This window comes from Narcine bancroftii, chromosome 8, assembly GCF_036971445.1.
Source record: "Narcine bancroftii isolate sNarBan1 chromosome 8, sNarBan1.hap1, whole genome shotgun sequence".
In the NCBI taxonomy this organism is placed as follows: Eukaryota; Metazoa; Chordata; class Chondrichthyes; order Torpediniformes; family Narcinidae; genus Narcine; species Narcine bancroftii.
The window spans coordinates 15,096,280-15,111,118 of NC_091476.1; the positions used below are offsets into that span (position 1 = coordinate 15,096,280).

The 14,839-nt window shown below is 38.5% G+C and overlaps 1 protein-coding gene across 2 annotated transcripts in view; it reads right to left on the reverse strand.

Annotated features, from left to right (window-relative positions):
- Positions 1 to 14,839, reverse strand: part of smarca1 (SNF2 related chromatin remodeling ATPase 1) — a 76,651-nt gene that overhangs the window by 52,465 nt on the left and 9,347 nt on the right. For both annotated transcript variants that reach the window (XM_069892942.1, XM_069892941.1), the window contains 2 exons: positions 11,179 to 11,265; positions 7,895 to 8,061 (listed from right to left, as the gene is read on the reverse strand). In XM_069892942.1, coding sequence (XP_069749043.1) covers positions 7,895 to 8,061; positions 11,179 to 11,265 — 254 coding nt within the window. The remainder of the gene's footprint in view (positions 1 to 7,894; positions 8,062 to 11,178; positions 11,266 to 14,839) is intronic.

Below are 14,839 nucleotides of genomic sequence, written 5' to 3' on the forward strand. Positions count from 1 at the left end.
ATAAGACACTGGTGAGACCTCACTTAGAATATGGTGAGCGGTTTTAGGGTCCTCATTTAAGAAAGGATGTGCTGACATTGGAGAGTTCAGAGGAGGTTCACAAGGATCATTCTGGGAATGAAAGTGTTACCATGAGTGTTTGACAGCTCTTACTCTGTACTCCTTGAAATTTTGAAGAATGAGACGGAATCTCATTGAAACCTTTTGAATGTTGAAAGGCATGGACCGAAAGGTTTCCCATGGTGGGAAAGTCTAGGACAAGAGGGCACAACTTCAGGATTGAAGTGTCCACTTAGAACAGAGATGCAGAGAAATTTCTTCAGCCAGAGGGTGGTAAATCTGTGGCCACAGGTAGTTGTGGAGGCCAGGTCATAGGTGTACTGAAGGCAAAGATTGATGGGTTCTTGATTAGAAGCGGATCATTGGTTTTTGGGAGAAAGCTGGGAAGTGGGGCTGAGTGGAAAAATGGATCAGCTCATGATTAAATGGCAGGGCAGACTCAATGGGCTGAAGAGCCTATTTCTGCTCCTGTGTCTTAGAGTCTTAATTACATGCTTGCTTTCTCTAAACATATGCTGTTTTAAATTACTCTTCAGCTACTTGTTTTCTCTGCCTATCAATTACCTTTTTTCTTTTGAGCTGCAGCTCTGATTTTTGTTCTTGCTGGTTTTAAAAATCAAGTTTTATCACCAACTTCCAATTTTGTGGGGCAATTCAGTTTACAAATCAGAACTTGTTTCTCCACAGCTCTTCCAGTGGTGTGGTGGCTAAATGAGAATGCTACAGCAGTCTTGGCTTCTATGGCAATTTTATACTTTCTTTCACTCCACCTCCATTCCAGTCATCATGGAGTAGAATGTCTTGGGAAAAGACAGCTATGAAACAACACTGAAGAAACAGAGTAATAGCTGAGAGGAATATGTGGGCGTAGATTACAGCTGTTAGATCCACTATCTTAAGAGAAATTAACTTTATTGAGTGGAAAAGCAGATGGAAGATGTGATCAATGTAATACAGCTCTCCAATTTTAATTTCAAACATAGATATACATTTTTAATCTTAATTATGATTTTATGATGTAGTTCATTCATCAATTACAGTGGAATAGAACATTTGGTAGAAAGGAGCTTTGTTATATTGGCACTTGGAAATTTCCAGTTGATATAACTGGCTATTTCCAGAGCAGGAGTTTTGGGGCTACTGGGGATGTTTAAATCAGGGTCTGCTATTCTTGCTGTCAATCGCTCTTTGGTTCCACAAACACAAAGCAGGATGATAGAGCCTTGCTCGAGCTACAGAAAGGAGATTTTAAACAGCTTTTAAATGGGTAGCTAATGTTGAGTTTACACGGATGCCCCAATCCTCAAAACAACTCGATGCTAAGATCTTTGTGATTTTGCCTTTATAGATCGTCCTTTAAAATTAATTTTATCCAAACTAATCATTCAGTAGGCTCATCTACCTCAACCACAACAAAACAAGTGGTGCTGTCAGAGCAACTGTAATGGCAGCGGTGCCGCTGGTGCGAACCCGGGATAGTTGAGAGCAGAGAAACAGCGCTACTCCGAAGGGTTCAACTGTCCAGTCCCAATGCCAGCGGCTCTGCACAGGCTTTAAATTGCCTGTTAAAGGAGTGGACAGTGTTTGTAAGTAAAATCCGGCAACCACAGGGGTCTCTGCCCAAGATAGTGGAACCCAAGTTCAGCAACTGCCTCGAAGGGTTGCAGACTCCTGGGGAGAAGCAGGCTGGTGCAGGCCACCAGCAACGGGGAACGTACCCCCAGGAGAAGCAGAGGAGATGACCCCAAGAACAGTGAGCATGATGGCAGATCAGTGAGGGGCTCTGGGGCTGAAGGCCACACAAAGGCTGCAAGTTGTTGGCTACTTGCGGATGAGGAACCCACACAGTCCGAGGGCTTTTGGAGATGAGGTCGAGGGACTCAGGGCAGGCTGCAGTTAGCTGGCTCAAGGGGCCAGGATTTGAGAGGATGATGATGGTGAGGTGGGCTCCTCATTGTGTCGGAGGTTTGGATCTCAGGTTGCCAATGGTTGAACTGAAGTAGAGTCTTGTGTGGCTACAGGAACGCAAGAGGAGAAGCCATGAACACTTAGTCACTAGGGATGGGGGGGGGGGACTATTTTGCTTCTCTTCTTCTGATTGCAAAGGGCACCAGGCAATGCCAATAGTGAATTTTTATCTGCCTTATCTAACCCTAACCTTTAACCCTAACCCTTAACCCTTAACGCAATTTTGTGTAATTTTACAATTCTGTTATATTACATGACAATAAATAATATCTGATCCAATTATAATACTGTTCACTCTAAATATGTAATAAAGTGTCTTTGGGCACTAATAGGAATCCAATAGTCTAGAAAAGCAGCCATTCCAGCACTAACAAACCCCTGAGTGTGCCATTCAGAACTCTACTGTACTTCAAGTTTGCAAGCTATCACTTGTGGGATGTCCAAGGGAGTTGTGCATGAGCTTCAAGCTGTTCACAGTCTTTCTCAAAGCCTCAAGAAAATCATTACATAATGAGAAATATAATTCATCAATTGAATTTATGGACAACAACAAAATAAAATGTCTTCACAACTCCTTCAACACCTGTTGGTGCTTGTGGTATGAACAAAGCTAAATCCAAACAGGGTCAGAGATTGACATCTAACATTTGATGATGAGGATAAATTTAAAGAATTGGTCATAGGTTCAGAAAATTATCATATGCTGATGTTGTCATCATAATTTTAACCAGAATATGCCTTACTCATTTTTATCGAGATATGGAAAACACATCACATCAAAGGGCACTTAAATTATAAGTATTAAGCAAAGTCATCAAAGATTTATGAAAGGAAAATAATGGTTAACAAACCCATTAGTGTACTTTAACACCATAACCACCATAAGAGATGAATTAGCTGATACTTGGACTTTCAAAAAGGCAGCAAAGTGAACTACAGTAAATATTCAAACAACATTCCCGCATTGATCTGAATGGACTGAAACAGACGGAGGATCAATTAACGTGGATAAAAACCGAGTACGAATAAAGGGGTAATTTTCAGGTTTGTGAGATGCCCAAGGGATTTATGCATGAGCCTCAAGCTGTTCAAAGCCTTAAGAAGGTAATAAAGTACAATATTGATAATACAATGCAGGGTGGTCTGAGAGAAGAATGTGGAGATGCTGGAAGAAAATATAAACACATTATATGCATGGGCACAGGTATGGTCGATAGAATATCATGGGAAAAATGCAGGGTCACCCAACAGGAATGGGCAAAGCATGGCAGATAGAACATGGAAAAATGTGAAGCCATGTCATTTGAAAGATGTTGATGTTCAGAGGGACTTGATGTCCTTGTGCACAAAGCATAAATGATTTAAAAAAACATACGGCAGGCAATTAAGAAGACAAATAGTTTGTGGGTCCTTAATGCAATAGAATTCCTCCCTTCTATTTTTGGCACATTTCTGAAGTAATTGAATCTTTGTGGGATGAAAAGAGAACAAAATGACTTCCAGTCTAGTGCAGAAGATACCCTATATATGTCTACAGAATAGAATGTCAACAAGAAATTCACAAATAAACCTGCTCTTCTTTTCAGCACATCTGCAGCAAAGTCCTGTATCTCAGAAAGGGAGAATATAACCCAAATGTCAATCAACCTGAATGACAGATATCTGACACCTTGAATGAGAGTAATCAACTCAAAACAGTCCAGGAAGCTCCTCTAGTTCTTCCCAGTAGGCAAAATGCATGTGTGCATTTCCGACTGTTGTGTGTTCTATGAAAATAAATGTTCAAATTGCAAAAGTTTTGAATATTAAGGGAATAAAAGGATATGTGATCAGTGCTAGAAAATGGAGCCACGGTAAAAGATCACTCATTATCTTAATAAATAGCACTGGCGCTAAATAGTTGACTACTTAAAAGGTTTTAAAGAAACCACACATTGAGAATATAGATACAGTTATTGTTGTTACATGCTCATGTGGCCTCATTGACCCCAAACAGGCAATCACTGGTGATATTGCACCACACTGTTTACAACTTCAAAAATGTGAACTGCTAAAATAGGTCAGAGAAAATATTAGAATGCGCAATGTCCCATCACATAAAATGTTAGTTGTGACTGACCCCAGGGTCCATGAATACAAGTAGTTGGGGATGGTGGACATCCCCAGAAGGGTGGGGTTGACAGGTCTGAAATATTATGACAGAGGTTGGGAACAGACCCTGCTTATTATTGTCGGTTGGTATTTGGGAGAGGGAGGAAAGGGACAGTAGTACAGTTGGCTAAAATAAAGACGCAGGGCATATGCTTAGGAGCAGCTAAGTTCAGGGTATCAGGAGGTCAGAGAGATCACAGGAGGGTGAGGAGATCATGGGTGAATAAACTAATGTGGGAGGGAGAGCTGTAATTCTGAAAACGGACTTATTTTTTGCAGACCTCGTGCTGGGATGACTGGTAAGACCATGTTATCAGTCTTGTGTCCAAGACAGACAAATGCAGAACATCGTGGTCCAAGCTCTCCTGCAATGCTCTATGAGGAATGTTACATCGGAATGACATAAATTCTTGCATCCTGACTCAAAAAAATAATTTCTGACAGGGCTCAAGACAGAAAGAGGCCAATCAAATATTCAGTGACATGAAAGGATTTGGAAATGGCCATTTATGTGATTTATTAAAAGGTTGAATAACATCAAAAATGTTATGAAATTAAATTTCCAGGTATTACACATTCTTTAAAGGACAATGACCCTGCAAGGATGGATGACAGGTGATGCATTATTTATCATTACACATCCCACACCCCCCACAACTGCCTCCTGGCTCTTATAACTGCATTATCAGCAAGACTCATAGTGAACCCTCATATTCACTTTTCTCTCCGAATTTCCTCCCTCCCATCCAGAGAGGTCTCTTCATTTCCTCCCTCCTGATATGTCTCTCCATCTCCTCTCCCTTCTTTGGTCCAGAATCTGATTAACTAGACCCCCCCAAAAGCCTTTAACCTAATCCCTTTTTATGCTTGTCATCTTCCCTTCCCAACCTAATCTGAAATAAAAAGTCCTGACCCAAAACATTGACTGTCCATTTCTCTCCATAGATTCCATGGATGCAGCTGGACCTGCTGAGTCACCTTAGCTTTTCGTTGTTCGCTTAGTTCTAGCATCTGCAGTTCTCATGTTTGCTCAGTAAAATACCTTTCTCCCACCACTCTCTCATCTCTAGAGTATTTATTTTTTGTTTTATACTCTCTTAATGGATGTCCTCCCATGAACCAAATGAAGTATTAGTAATCAATAGTAGAAAGCCAATTCCTAAAGCCTTTGATAACTCAGTGGTTAGAGCACTGGTTTTGTAAACCAGCGATCACGAGTTCATTCCTCGCTAGGGCCTTATTTCTGTGAAAAAGTGGCAACTCTAAAGAATTTCTTGTATGTTATTATCTGATGGAACCTTTACCTTTAAATAACTAGATGAAATGTCAGGCAGTTGCCTGCTTGAAAACAAACTTTTGATCCTCCAGATGGAACTTTGAGATGTGATCATGTTAAGTTACATCCACTAAGAATAACACTTTTATAAATTTGCTTTTAATCAGGTAAGCATCAATTCATTCAGGCAGGAGTTTTTCATGATCTGGTTAAAAGCTCATGTTCATAACCATTATTACAAAATGCAGGAGCATAGGACAGAATTAGACTATTTAAATGCATGAACATGTTCTGACATGCAAATAGGTTGGATATGAAATGTGACTTAACTCCTTATTTCAATGTTTTCTCTTTAAAACTTCATACTTGGATTGTTGTGGAGAAGATTTGCCAAGGTCAACACAACATCATGGGCTGAAGAGCCTTTTCTATCCTGCTATGCTCCATGTTCTATGTAGTCTATTAATAAAGTCTATGAATCTGTGCTAAATTGACATTTCATCCATCCAATTGAACTCCCCAATTAGTTTCCCTTAGTATCTGGAAATCTTACGTCAAATCATTAATGACATTTTAAATTCAACAGAACAATCGCTCTTGTAACTCAATATCCAGATATCATACTGGTAAATTCAGGCAGCACTTGATCCAAAGTTAATATATTCTTCGCAAGGTAAGGGTCATAGTGAACAAAACAGAAATTTTTTTAATCACTGAATTAGGTCTACAGCCTAGTACAATGGTCCTCAAGATAGACTGATTGATTACTCACATTCAGAGGTCCACATTCGCACAAAGGAAGAGTTAGGGGCTTGTGGCAGTGGCAGATGCAAAGACATGAGTGATCTGTGCCCAGGGTGGTATGAGGGAGGGTCAAAGCGTGGCAGGTGGGGGCCAGAGCAGTTACCTCCCAGAGCAAGAATCCATGAGCAATTCAGCAATGGTAAAAGAAATATCAGGATCTCAAAATATTTTCCAAGGATACATTTCAAGGTTGTTCCAGAATGCTGACATAGAGAAAAGTATAGTTTAAAGAAAAACACAAGGGTATAATCAGTTTAAGAATTTGATAATAGCAAACAAATTGTCCTTTTGCATTCTGTGACTATTCTATACACATTTTAACACTCACCACCTGAACACAGTTAATTTTGCAAAGCTTCCTCCAATTCAATGGTTCACACCATGTATTCACATGGTATAAGATAGTCATCTATTATTGACAACTATAAATTCTAGGCTTTAATCCCTTTAGTTTTTCTTTTCAAACCTTTCCCCAAAGAAACCACACCTCTGAGCACATTACTCATCATCTATAAAAGTAGATTCAAAAAGCAAATAGTACATTCCACTGAGAATGATGCATAATTTATAATCAAACTGGATGAATCCTTCCAACTTAAATCAACATGCATCTTTTAAACATTGAACGATCTAGAATGTGCAAGCAAAAACAAATAAAGCAGAAAGGAGAAGACTAACATGGCCTTTCAAGCCTCCTCATCTGCTCCAAAAGATAATGCAGTCCTCATGGGTTTTTTCTCCTGAGGGTCCAAAAAAAATCACCAATCATGGATATCTTCATTGAGTATCCACAGCCTTCCAAGAGTAGATAGTTCAAAAAGCTTGCAATCTGCTGTCCTCGTCTCAGACCCAAATATCCTCCCATATTCTTAATTAATGCCCTGTACATCTTGGCTCTCCACCAAAAAAAAATGCCTCTCTACTAAAATTCATCAATCTCTTAAAAATCTGATCAGATGGTCATCTATAATTGGCAACTGTAAATTCAAGGTTTAATACCTTAGTGAACAGCTCAAAAAAAAACATACAGTGAATTCAGTGGAGATTTACACTTAAACATTTTGTTCTTTCCTCGCAACTTGTTTTCATAACCTTAATTCTCATTCTTTGAAATGCCAAGTATCATAATTCAAGCTTCTTCAATCATTCTCATGACCCTCATATCAAGAATTAATTTCATGAATTTATGTCACTATTTCCTCTCAAAAAAAAGATAAAGATTGCATCCATACTCTGATTTTCATCTTTTCAGATATTTATGCCAGTTTCCGAAGTAACTGAAAAGGGCAATAAGTTAAAATTTCAGGTAGCCATTATTTGCCAGGCCTGGAAAATTTTAAAAAGCCCTTTTGTAAAAATAAAATAGGGAAAAACATTTGAAGTAAATAGTTACTTCTAAACATTTCTAAAACATTTCTAAAAATAGTTACTTCTAAACATGAAAAATGTTCTAAACATTTATGACAAGAAAAATCAGCAATTGATTTGAATGGTGTCCACAAAGATTTTTTTGGAAAAACTATGAAGAGAAGGAAAGTAATTGATGACACTGAGTTGGTCATTCCTTAAAAGGCCACTACAAAGGCAAAAGTATTAGATGTTTTTTTTAATGCTATGGTTTTAAACATTGCTTACTCTCCAACTGAAAGCAGTGACTGTTTTTCATCCAGTTTTGTTCGAGGTCTTCCCAGTTTTAACTTGAGTGGAGATGATGGAGCTTTCTGAGCAGCTGGTTGAATAAAATGAGCAAAGAGCTCAGTCTGTTTTAAAAGGAATTCAAATCTTTTGGTTCGGTCCATTTTCTGTAACAGAGAAAACAAAATGATTGTGAAAAAATTTTTAAAAAGAAAAACTTAATTCTTTGCAGAATGACGGTTCTTATTTGATACAATGGAATTCCAATTATCCCCCATTCTTTAAAAAAATATGCAATACTTGGCTTTAGACATGAGGCGCACATTGCCCGAGATCCCACATCCATGTCCACATCACATTAGGCAGGTTCAAAAAGAAACATTACATTCCAGCAAGACCCAGGGACATCATTTATAATTAAACTTGACAAGAATTCCAACGAAACAAGAAAGTATGCAGACATCGTAATCGCAGTAAATGCACAAAAGTGCTGAAGAAACTCAGCAGGTCCTGCACCATCCGTATGAGGCAAAAATACGTGCCTGAAACCAGCATTTCAGGCCTGAGCGCTTTGTAGACATATAAATGAATAATTCCAAATGGCTGTATCAAACTGATAGGTGGCAGGTCTGGAGAGAACTGCTGGCTGGCAGGTGTGTGCATCAAGGATTTTTTTTGTCTACACACTAAGGTGTAAAAGTACTGAAGATACTGAAGACCAGATTAGCTGTCCAAAACCTACAACATAATGATAATTTCCTAAATGACCTCTGATGTAATTCAGTTAGCCATTCAAATTGGGGGCTAATTATCTTGAGGAAAAAAAACAGCGATTCATCAATTTTCTAATATAGAACAATACAGCATCAGCCCTTCAGCCACCCAATATGGTGCCACCCTATATAAACCCTTCCCTCCCTCACATTGCATAACCCTCCATATTTCTTAAATCCATGTGCCTCTCCAAAATTCTTTTAAACATCCCTATTGTATTTGCCTCTACCACCACCTCAGCAATGTACTCCAGGCATTCACCACTCACTGTGCAAAAAATCTACCTCTGATCCCTCTCCTAAATTATTCTCCATCCATTTTAAATGAATGCCCTACGGTATTGGCCATTGCCACCCTCGGGGAAAAAAAAAGAAAAAAAATCACTTCTGCACGTTTTCTTTGCTTATTTGCTTTTATTTCAAGTGCCCTAATCCATTTATAAATTTTATTTACATCAATTTCAACTGTTTTTACATCTCCAATCAGTAGCCTTTTGAAGTGGTGAAGCCAGAGGATGCGATATCTTAAAGCCTGGGCCAGTGGCAGCTTCAAGGCCTCAAATCTGGTTGGCAGAAACAAGTCCATCACAAATAAAGGCAAGAACAGGGGCATGCAGGGGCCGCAGTTAGGTCAAAACAAGCATTCATCAGATGAAGCATACATCCAGTGTTCATGCCATAGGTGCTCGGTGGTTTATAAGGATGTGGTTTATAAGGTGGTGTGTGAGTAGAAAAAAAAGGTTGAGTTCCACTGTGCGATTTCATCATAGTTGTTGCAGAAATTGGCAGCAAATTCAAATAAAAGATCATAGGAGCCAACATCTAATTGAAAGCTATAACTGTGACAGATTATATTGTGTAAGTATTGTATATAGATACATTTTTGGGAGATGAATTGACAAAGGTTTTTTTCAATGTAGGTCACATACAAACATTAAAACACATCTTATTTAAAATACTGGAGCTCTGCTCATGCGAGACAGACCTGCGCCAAGAGCCTTTGCAAAAGCTTTGGAGAGTGCCCAAGAGACTTCACTAATGGATTGTTGTTTACAAAAAGGCAACAGATGAAAGAACTCGTTAGAGCCGCAGGCTGTCTGGAATGGAACTTGCTGTTCTAAGAGGGTCATGTGGTTTTGCAAGCAGAGAGAGTAAAATAGGCTTCCTCTCTGAGAGAGAGAGAGAGAGAGAGAGAGAGAGAGAGAGAGAGAGAGAGAGAGAGAGAGAGAGAATTCAGTTCTGCAGTTTTACAGTCAACAGTAACAGCTGGGACTGGAACAGGACAACCTGGCAAGCTTGTGGAAAAACCCTATTTGGAAGACGGGTTGTGACTTCTTACTTCAGCCTAATCAAAGCCCTTGTGGTTCATATAAGAGGAGAGGTCTGGCTGCCTTGAAATAAGAAAAGCAAAAAAGGAACTCTGTGGTGACCTGAAAGAGAAGTTATCATCTGTAAAACCCTGATGGGGCAAGTTTCTTCAGCAAGACACTGAAGTGGCTAGTTACATATAATCAGTTGTGGGTGTCCAGTGAACAACAAATCTCTCTCTGAAAACTGACAAGAACCTTCCTGAGTGGTAACCATTTACCTTTCAAGCACCAAAGCTTGGTGAACTTCATAAATGTTAAATTCTGTGCACAGTATAAGCATTGCCTGCAACCAGTAAACTTGGAGGAATGAGAAGTGAGATTGGACTGTGAATCAAAGAACTTTTCTGAACTTACACACACATTATATGCATATGCTCTTAGAATTAGATAAGTTGGGTTAGTTAAGTCAATAGTGACAAGTTAAATTGTGATTCTGTTTTCATGTTTAAAGATAATTAAAAGCAACTTTTGTTTATGTAACCATTTGTCTTGGTGACTATATTGCTGCTTGGTTTTGGGGTCCTCTGGGCTTGTAACAATAAAAAAAACTAAGTTTCCAACAGCAACGGTGAAGAGAGAATGGCACAACTTTTATATTCAGTTTAAGTGAGAAATAAAAATATGAAAATTCCCACATTGAAACAATTAACCGAGCTTGCAGAAAACAAGCTACTTCTTGTGGTAAACTCTTCCCTTCCCTCAATCGATTCCAAAAACACCTTATCTCTGCTAATAACCTGAGTCCTACACCTTGCCCTTTCTGACTAACCAACCTGTCTCACAACATTGATGGCTGAGGCTGGAAAATACATTTCAGAAGCTCACAGCGATTCTCCATGAAATTTTGTAGAATCCAGAAAAAAGCCAATGGCCCAATGACTCACATTGATTTTATTCAATCAAAGAGAAAGGCAAAAACTATAGATGCTGGAATCTTGAGCAACCAATGAGAAGTTAGAGGACCCCAGCAAGTCACGCAGCATCAATGGCCAGAAATAATCAGTCAACAATTCAGTTTGGGAACCTTGTGTTCCTCCAGCATCTCAGTATTTGTTCTTTATCCTACAAAACTCTAAAAACTAATCTGCAGTAATTAACTCCACATCAAGTGGAACTGTTACGGTTTTAGATCAATTCTTACCATTTTCTCTTCATATTCTGGATCCACATCTGTCCCTGTATTTGAGCTCTTTGAAGGCTGTTTAATTTGCAATGGTAAAATATAGCTCTGAAAGTTAAAAACAAAATCAGTCATTATTTTATTTCAAGACTCCAGATTCTTTAACAAGTTCAGCAAAACATTTTTTGCATCCCTCTGTGTTAATTGCTCGTCCAGATAGCCATGAATGCAGATGTATCAGAATGAACATAGTTTGGGGTCCAGGTGCCGTTCAAGCCCAACTGAAGATGTGTTTGATACCAAGTAATATTCCCTCGTGGTCATCCTCCATTATTGCAATTGAGGCACCGACCGCACTAACTCGGTAAGAGAGGATCTCACCAATATTGAAACACAAAGGATTGTAACACCTAGTCCTATATATCAACCAATATCTTACTGTTGTTTTGCTACAGACTTTGCTAGATTTATGCCAATTTTTTTTAGGGGAGGATCAGAAATTTTCTACAAATTTCCTGCATCTTTATTTTAATGTCCACAAACTTTTAACCACATTTTTTTTTCTTAAATGGCACGGTCCCATCAGATACTAATTTCTTATACCACTACTATCGCCACCTCCTCGAAGCAAGCATTCCCAACCATTCTGGCCTTCCAAACTACTAATTCATCCACTTCCATCTTTTCGTCCAATGGCATTTTTGAAACTCTCCTTTCAATTTACAACCAGAGCCACAACATAGAGTTTATTGAAATTATGAAAGGATTCTCTGTTATCATTATACATTTTCTTGCTTCTTCCTTCTTGACCTCACTGTCAATTTTTCTCAAATGCCTTTTTTTAATCTCTGTTCCAGAAGCACTGAAACCAATTACAGTGCTTGTTACAATGCTAGAGCTCATCCACTTAAGGCCAAAAATTGAATCCATTTTATGGCTGAAATGACAGAGGCTGCATCTGTACACATGACATCTCTTGGGAAGCTAACAAAAAGTAATCATTTATTTCAAAAATACTGTATACATAAATACTATTCTTGAAAAGGTATTATCTCCTGAAGGTTCAATTACATATAAATAGAATGAAAGGACTATTGCAGTTGATCACTATTTTGTTTGATGTATTTCCAGTTGTAGCAATAATTCAAATTGCTGATTTTAAATTTGTCTATTCATGTAATGCGCAATGTCTACTACGTCATCAGATTTCTATGTATTTACACCTTGTGACTAATCAGTATTTTGTTTTGCTTTACCCTCATAAGAAAAGTATTTCCTCCGATGTTATATCATTAGGGCGCAGATAGTGTGGCACTTATTCATTCAATTAAGACCAGTTTGTACTGTTGAACGATAACTAATGCAAATAATCATAATTTCTAAAACATATTAGAAAAACCTTTTAATGTATCAAGTATATGTTGGTGTTTTAGGTAGCACATTAATCCAAAGTGAAATACCAACTTCCAGTATGATAGACCAGCCATTCTCAATTGTTTGTTGGCTATGGACCCTAAGGATTCTGCTCAAAGTTTATGGGGGCTCCTTCCCTATGAAGCAGTCATGTTTAGTTGGTTACTTTCACACTTCTCTCCTACTGACTCCATAAAAAAAATCATTTTATGATTTCAGGCCATGGTCCCTCCCCCCACCTTTGATATTAGCCATTGTAGACAGCTCATTATAACACATCAAAGGCCAGGTTAAGCTTCCAGGTATCTGAAGGCTGTCTTAATAATAACATGTTCAACAATCCTGGTTATTTTTATTAAAAGTAGAAGAGCTGATATTCTGCTGGAATTAAAACTGGCCCCAAATCCAGCCAAAAATACAGTGGCACAAAATCATAGTACTTGTGCAAAAAAAAATAGACAAAAATCTTAAGCAATAAATATTAAAAAGCTTTTGATGCAGTTTCGTGTCCTGGACTTCTTTTCCACGCCCTTCCCTCTCCATTTACAGAGAGATCCCCCTCTCTCTGTTTGCTGGTGTGCCCTCTCTCCCTCATCCACTATTACCCCCTGCCCCACACCCCCATCACCATTTTGTTTAGGGACCTGTCAACATTTTGCTTATACCTTGATGAAGGACTCAAGCCTGAAACATTGGCGATGTATCTTTATCTTTGCTATATAAACTACACTGTTTGGCTTGTTGAGTTTCTCCAGCGTTGTGTTTTTACTTCAATCACAATATCTGCATCCTGGACATCATCTGAGCCTCTGACAAAGTATTAACACATGGTGCAGGGAAAAGTAAGCCTGCCACATCTTGCTTGACAATATGCATCTCTGAATTTCAAGATTGTCACAAGGAGTATCCAAGTTCAGTTCCAAACTCCATGTCAAAATCTGGTTAAGCCCAATGCAAAGGATACCGGTTTAAGATGGTCTTCATTGCTCAAACCATACCCAAGTAAACCTATCTAGCAATACCAAAAGTCCTTCTCTTCCCATTTTCTTGGATCCAGATGCAATAGTCCACATTCAAAGGCAACACCTTTTGCTATCATTTGAAGCAGATAACGGGGAAATAGTCATGTTCTCCCCGTGAACAATACTGAATTATAAATAAATAAATCGGTCATTGAACCGATTCCAACAACTCCTGTCCAATATCACAGAAATTCAGACCTCAAACGACCCAATTATCCTACAATGAAGCACCACAGAACACTGACATGTTTGGAATGAAATTCCAAATGAAATGAGATTCAGAGATTGCATTTTCTCTTCAAAGATCATTTCCAGCAAAGCTCTGCTAACTCAAATTAGCAAAACACATGGTTGCAAAGCAAAACTTAAGATACAAATTGTAGTCTCTTATCTTACAAAGTCACCAATGATTGGGAAGCTTTAGAGGAACAATAACAGATACACGAGGGTTTTCAAACTAGCCTTTTGTTACTAATCATAATAACTCTTTATTATGTAATTAGAATAGAGATTGCTTTGTCCTTAACACATGAAAGAGAAATGACAATGCTTGGAAGGAATGATCTGTTCTCCAACCATGGGTCACGATCTCAAAAGTCAATCAGGACTTTCTCTTTCCAGAAAATGAGTGAACAGTTGTGAATTATCAACATTTTTTTGGTTCAGATTTCCTGCAATTCCAATGTTTAATTTCCATTGCTATTTCAGTCCTATTGATGTCATCCTTGTTTTGGGTAGTTCTTGTTAAAATTTATCTTCCCTCTGGAACCTAATGTAGTACTCACCTATTTTGAATAAGTCACAGATTTTCCAAGTAAAAGTTTGTATCTTCTCTAAACTATGCTCAAATGGGGAAAAAGGCCAAAAGGAAGCATGTTATTGTGATAAATTTGCTTGATTTCATTTAATTAACATGAAATGTACTTTATTATAGAGTTTAATACGTAATCAATTGAACCATTTTAAATTAATAAATACAGGGCGACACAGTTGGCTTAGTGGTTAGCGCAACACTTTATCGTGCCAGTGATTGGGCCCGGACATGGGTTTGAATCCCATAGTGTCTGGAAGGAGTTTGTGCCTTCTCCCAATGTCTGCATGGGTTTCTCTGCGGGCTCCAGTTTCCTACCACCCTTCAAAAACTTACCAGGGCACAAGTTAATGGGGTGTAAATTGGATGGCACAGACTCATAGGGATGAATTGGCCTGTTACAGTGCTGTATGTCTAATTTTTTTTTATTTAAAAA